This window comes from Nothobranchius furzeri, chromosome 5 (assembly GCF_043380555.1).
Source record: "Nothobranchius furzeri strain GRZ-AD chromosome 5, NfurGRZ-RIMD1, whole genome shotgun sequence".
NCBI lineage: Eukaryota > Metazoa > Chordata > Actinopteri > Cyprinodontiformes > Nothobranchiidae > Nothobranchius > Nothobranchius furzeri.
This window is the reverse complement of record NC_091745.1, coordinates 26,674,523-26,681,589: the sequence shown is the minus strand read 5'-3', so window position 1 is coordinate 26,681,589 and position 7,067 is coordinate 26,674,523. Positions and strand designations below refer to the sequence as shown.

The 7,067-nt window shown below is 44.8% G+C and overlaps 1 protein-coding gene across 1 annotated transcript; it reads left to right on the top strand.

Annotated features, from left to right (window-relative positions):
• Positions 1 to 5,787: 5,787 nt before the first annotated feature.
• LOC139070173 (paraneoplastic antigen Ma1-like) lies at positions 5,788 to 6,705 on the top strand. The gene has a single exon (XM_070551902.1). It carries the CDS (start codon positions 5,788 to 5,790, stop codon positions 6,703 to 6,705), a length of 918 nt encoding a protein of 305 aa, XP_070408003.1.
• Positions 6,706 to 7,067: the final 362 nt, after the last annotated feature.

Here is a 7,067-nt window from a genome sequence, read left to right as displayed (position 1 = left end):
GTGCATTCGGGGCTATGGAGAATGAAATGTTGCGGGATCAGCTTGTAGAGAAGACTAATAATGCTCGTATACGTGAAAGACTGCTAATGGAGGAGGATTTGACGCTCGATCGAGCTTTGGAAATTGCTAGGCGCACCGAGGCTGCAATAGCTGATGCAAAGGCCATTGCTGTTGGTGAAACAAAGCCTGTTGCCGCTGTTCAAGTACAAAAGAAGATGCGCAAACCAAAATACAAAGCAGCTAAAAAAACGGATACAGCTCCGACGTGCTACCGTTGTGGCTCAGCGGATCACAAAGCCAATGATAAATCTTGCCCCGCAAAAGACTGCAAATGTAATACATGTGGGAAAATCGGACATTTTTCTAGAGTGTGTAAATCTCCTCATAAGCCTGTTAATGAAGTGACTGTGCCTGAAATGTGTGTTCTAACTGTTGACAATTGTGTCAGTAGTGACCCAGCTAAATTGATGTGCACTGTTGTTGTCACAGTACCAAATACTGCACAGGCATGTACTGTTAAGCTACTAGTAGACACGGGTTCTGGTGTTTCCATACTTCCTGAACATGTTTACAGCACCTATTTTGGCTCAGTTAAGTTAAGTAACCCAGCTGTTCAGCTTATTACATATTCAAAGGAGAAACTGGATGTATTAGGGTGTCTTAGAGCTGACATTACCTACAATGGCAAGAGTGCTCCCACAGACCTCTACATTGTGAGAACAGGAAAACCCATACTGGGCATGGACTTGGTGACGGCCCTCCAGCTACACATAAAAGGGGGACGATTAGTCCTTGAGAGTTCCGAGGTATGCACTACACTTCAACAAACCTCTGCTCTGCCCACTCACTGCAAACAGGAGTGTGAGTCTACAGTTGCATTCGGATGTGCAAAGGACTTTGTACATAAAGTGAAGGTGCGACCTGAAGTGAAGCCAATACAGCAGAAACTCCGACGCTTACCCCTGTCAGTCCGGGATGCTGTTTCCGCAGAACTCAAGAATCTGGAGGAACATGGTGTTATAGAGAAAATTGATGCATCTGAATGGGTCTCCCCGATTGTAGTCACTAGAAGGAAAACTGGTGACATACGCATGTGCGTTGATTTGAGAGAACCTAACAAAGCGGTGGTCGTTGACAGCCATCCCTTGCCACTGATAGAGGAAATACTGTCTGAGCTGCGTGGGGCTGTTATGTTCTCTACCCTGGATCTTAAATCCGCCTACCATCAGCTGAAACTACACGAAGACAGTAGAGGGCTCACTGCTTTCATTACACATGAAGGACTGTACCAGTACTGCAGAGTCCCCTACGGGTTGAGTTCAGCACCGGCAGCGTTCCAAAAGATGATGACGCAAATCCTATATGGCCAAAAAGGGGTGCAATGCTATCTTGATGACGTCATCATATACGGAATTTCAGAAGCTGAACATGAAGCCAACCTGCGTGCTGTGTTACACAGAATCAACAAGGCAGGACTGAAACTCAATGTTGACAAATGTCAACTCCGTCAAACTACTCTGAGCTTTCTGGGTCAAAAGATCGGTCCAGAAGGTCTGCTGCCAGATGACTCTCATGTCACTGCTATCCTGCATGCTCCGCCCCCTACTGATCCGGCAACCCTGCGCTCGTTTCTTGGCTTGAGTGCATGGTACAGCAAGTTCGTACCAAATTATGCGACTGTTGTCGAACCTATGAGAGCTCTTCTGCGTAAGGACTGTTCATTCCACTGGAACAAGGCAGCTCAAGCAGCATTTGATCAAGTCAAGCAGTTAATCGTGCACAGCCCTGCTCTGGTAATGTTTGATCCCAGTAAGCCAACCATAGTCTCGACAGATGCCTCAGACTACGGTGTAGGTGCTGTTTTGACTCAACTTGACGGTAATGATGCAGAACAAACTGTTGCATTTGCATCTCGCAGCTTGTCTGATGCAGAGAGGAAATACTCAATCGTTGAAAAGGAAGCCCTAGCTTGCGTCTGGGCTGCGGAAAAATGGCGTACATGGCTCTGGGGCAGAAAATTCCTCCTACGAACAGATCACCAAGCACTTACAACACTGCTGACTACAAAGGGCAATAACAGAGCAGGTCTACGCATAGCCAGATGGTCAGCTCGCCTGTTGGAGTTTGACTATGAAGTGGAATATAGAACTGGATCATTGAACCATGTTGCTGACTGTCTTTCTAGGCTTCCACTTCCCGAGACGGACATGGCATGTGCAGAGAGTGTGGAGTCAGTTGCAGCCATCCTCACTGATCTGAGCGCTGTGTCTGGGCAAGACTTCCAGTCAGAGTGCAAAACTTGCCCAGTGTTCACAAAGCTCCGGGTGCAGATACAGAAGGGCTGGCCTGCTAGAAAGACATCACTGGAACCTGACTTACAGCCTTACTTCCCAATCCGCCATGAACTCGCGGTCCTTAACGAGTGCATTGTCAGAGGTACACATCGATTGCTGGTGCCTGAGTCGTTGCAGAAAAAACTCACTGACATAGCTCATGAATCTCACCAAGGTATTGTACGTACTAAACAACGCCTGAGGGAATTGTACTGGTGGCCCAAAATGGATTGTCACATAGAGACACTGATAAAGAATTGTGCAACGTGCCGACAGAACGACAAGTCCGCCGTCACCCATGATGCTCCACTTCAACCCATTCCTTTACCGGCTGCTGCTTGGGAAAAGGTGTCTGTGGACATCATAGGCCCTTTTGAAATAGCCCCTTCTGACTGTAGATTTGCCATTACATTGGTAGACTATTTTAGTAAGTGGCCTGGAGTAGCTTTTGCTCCCCGAGCTGATGCAGGTACTGTCATTCAGTTCCTTTCCGTAGTTTTCTCTCGTGAAGGGAATCCAAAGACATTGATAAGTGACAATGGCTCTCAATTCATCTCTGCTGAGTTCGCTGACTTCCTCAAAAGCAGGGGGATCCAACACCTGAGGTCCTCAGTGTATTACCCAAGAGCTAATGGGGAAGTGGAGAGATTCAATAGGTGCGTTAAAGACTGCCTACAGACTGCCTCGATTCAAGGTCAACCCTGGAAATCGTTCCTGAGAACTTACCTGATGGACTACAGAGCAACCCCTCATTCTACAACTGGAGTCTCCCCTTCAGAACTGCTCCATGGACGCCGAATGAGAACAAAGTTACAGGTAATAGATATGCCTGTTCCTCAGACAGAGAGGCAGACCATGTGCGAAAGAGTTAAAGATAAGCAATTGAAAATGAAGGAATACACTGATGCTCGCAGACGCGCAAAATCATCCAACTTTCAGGCTGGTGACAAGGTACGGGTTAGGAAGCCATGGAAGGTAAAGAAAGGAGAGTTAAAGTTTTCTAAACCAAAGACTGTCGTGACCAGGAAAGGACCAAATACTTATCTGCTGGATGATGGACGGACCTGGAACGCCTCACACTTATCGGCTCTGTCAGGGCTGAACACAGGTACTGATGCTGACACAAAAATGGACTGTCATAAACCAGGAACTGATCTGGCATCTAACTCTGAGTCTGATAGTAGGCTTAGGCCCATCAGGATGAGAAAGCCACCTTGCTGGACCCAGGACTTTGTTATGGGGAAGTGAGTGTACTGAGTAATGTGAAATGTTAACGTGTATTAGGTGACCTACATCAGAATGATGAGGCTTAGTTCACATAAGGAATCCTTGTTCAAAAGGGGAAGATGTTGTGTCCACATACTGTTGCATGTGTTCTGTAGATGCATTTACTAGAAGCGCTAGAGGGCGCTAGTAAGTACGTTGTGGTTGTTGTGGTAAAAAAAAGAGAAGTGAAGAAGAGAGAAATAAAGCGGGAGTTATCTCCGGTCCTCTGTTCCTACTTACGTGTGTGTGTAATGCTTGCTGGATTAGAGGCACACAACAACACTCTAGCAGCCCATTCAGCTGGTAGCCATCCCCATGTCTTAGCCATGTGCTCAAATCGTACAAAGAAGCTCTTAGGATCCTCACCTTCCTTGAAGTCAGGTATTCTAGGTTCACCTCCATGGATCCTGCCAACCCTTTGTGCTGGAACGCTTTGTGTCAGCTGCAGCTGAGGTGGTGCAGGCAGTCGTAAAGGAGAATGAGGATTATGCTGGTATGGAGTCCAACTTTCAGTAACCTGTTTAAATTTTGAACTATGTTTCTACTGAGAAGTCTACCTGGGTTGTAGGGCTCCAAAAGGGGCAGAGCTTCCTCATCAGTTTCACCTAAATCCTCTTGTTGTTTTCTGGGAGAAAGTATTGCCAGATTTTCGTAAATTTCTTCTTTTGTGTTCTGCCATTGGAATGAAATGAGCTGCAGTCTTTTGTAATAAACTGCAGAAGGATATGTGATCCAATAAAAAGCACAATGAAAACAGACACATGTGCGGTGAGTACAATTAGATGTGTTTTTGTAATTGAAATGTCTTTTTTACACTACAGTTACAAGGTCACAACACACAGATTAATCAAAAGATAAGGCAGAGAAGGAAACAAAGGGGTGTGCAAGTGTATGTGTGCAGATGTACATGTGTAGCCTGGTCTCAAATATCTATTCTAGACCCTACAGGTTAAAAGGATATAAATATTGTGTAAAGCCTTTATTGTAAATATTTCATATATTTGAAAAAACAAGGAGTTCAAATGGTTAAAAATGTGTTTAAAATCACAATAAATAGAAGTCAATCATAATTTGAGTGTTCATGGAGTTATAAGTAACAATGAAACTAAAGGTTTATCTAATGTGAAACAAGGAAAACTTTGTATTGTTTCAAGTTGTTTTACAAGTTCATTTTGGGTTGTCAATCTTGTATTTTCTTTTATCCCATTGGTTGATGTAAACCTACTGTCCAATCAGACGTAAGGGAGGCGGGAGCTAAGTGAGGCAAAAGAAAGAAAAAACAGCGAAGCTAGTGAGAGTCGGCAGCAGCACGTTGCGGGAGGAGGTTGTGTACCAGAGCTAATGGAAGAATAGTGAAATAATAGCCGTGGATGCAGAGTCTACGTTCCTGTTATGGACTGTTTTACCCTGTGATGAGTGAGTACTGAATGTGGAGTTAGCATTGAGCTTAAACGGAATGTATAAGTACTTAAAATGTATGGTGCTAATCGCGAGTTAGCATGTTAGCATTTTAGAGCCTGTAATAGCTATGTATGTCGAGTACGTAAGATACAGCTTATTCTGTGGAACTAAATAGTAATCTCTAATGCACAGTGGACCGAGAGGAATTCTCTGGACTCTTCTGCTGTGGATAGGAGTTCTGTGTGGTTGTTCCAGTGTACTCAGCAGCCCGGGTATGCCGCTAATTCCGACCACCTTGCCGAGTGGAGGCCGCATGGTCACCAACCAAGACTGCCCCTCCGTTTGCCTTGCACTTAGCCCAAAGGATTCATGAGTAGACCTGAGCACGTGTGTTTTGTTTTCTGCTGGTTATCAAGTGAAGCGGCCATTTGTTTGTTTTCTGGCCCAACGAGCCCAAGCAACGATCAGGCCTGCAACGGTTTCAGTGAATGAGCTCACAAAGGTTAAAACTGGTTAGTCATTGTTTCTCCTGTTTACCAATAAGATTAGTTAATGTACCCAGGGCCCCGCTCATAGTACTATCACCATCTTAACCGAGGGTTAATCCAGAGCTACTTGAGTTGGGTGCTACACATTTGGAGGCACCGCTGGGATTGTTGTTGTTTTATCTACATTTTAAGTTACCACTAAATCTGCTGTAACCTTAAAGTAACTAAGAGTAACACTGGTCCTAAAAAGCAACTTCAATTAATCTTTTTTTTCCCCCTACAAAGTAACTTGTTAAACTATGGCCACTAAAAGTGATGTCTCACAACCGAATCTTGCAAATTGGTGCAGAGGTGAAGGGCTCGATCAGGCACATGCCATTCTAGTTGTCGGAGTGCCTGAAGAGGAGGACCTATCCACAGTAGAAGAAACACTCGAACAAGTAAAAACCTTGGGCAAGGTAAGAGTAAGAGGAAAAATGTTTGATGCCAATAATCAAACCCTGACCATGTTATGTGAATGCTGTGAAGCAGTCGATCCTACCAAAGTTCCGCCAGAGTTGATTTCCTTTAAGGATGGAAGTAAATGGACAATAGTTGTTGCAGAGCAAGAAACGAACTCCGACCTATTCACAGAGAAGTTGGACAGATTTCTGCGTGATGAAGGGAAAACAATGGAGGATGTTCAAAGACTATGTGATCCTAGAACTCCATGGAACAGCAGCCCTGAGTCAATCATTCGGGTGGTAGGTGATGTGTTGCAGTCCAAGCCAAATGAAAGCAATTTATACCGTCGTTTTAGAATCTTCTCAGGAGTCTACCCTACTCCACCTGGTGAAGACAACTTGGATAGCTGGCTAGAACAAGTAAAGTTCATGACTGATGAGTATGAGTGCTCAGATAAGGAGAAACGCCGAAGAATTATTGAGAGTCTCAAAGGGCCAGCGCTGGAGATCATTCAAGCAGTGCGCATGTCTAATCCCCTGGCAAACCATGTGGACTGCATACAGGCATTGGAAAGTACCTTTGGTACCGCAGAATCCGGTGAGGAACTGTATCTCACATTCAGAGCTATGCATCAAAGACAAGGGGAGTGCTTGTCTAACTTCTTGCTGAGACTGGAAAGATTACTGAACAAAGTCGTGCAAAAAGGAGGCCTACAAGTAGATGAAGCCAACCGAGCAAGGCTTGAGCAACTCATTAAAGGTGCTACTGAATAAGACTTCATGCTGCTTCATCTAGGTCTTAGAGGTAAGCGAAGTGATCCCCCGACATTTTTAAGTCTACTGAAAGAAATTCGAGAAGAAGAGGAGCGTGAAGCTGCAAGACAAAAACTGAAAAAACCAGCACAGAGACAGCACGTGCATGCAGTGCAAGTAGCAAGTGAAACAGACTCCAGAGATTGTCAGCAACATGAGTTTCAGTCCGAAATTCAAGTGCTAAAAGAAAAGCTGAAAGAGCTCAGTAAGCAGTCTCATTCTACAGAGTCAAGCCACAAAAAGATGTCCAGAGAAAAGAAAAAAGAGAAATCAGACACAAGCAGCGAAGTGCAACAGTTAAGAAAAGAAGTCAAAGAGCTGAA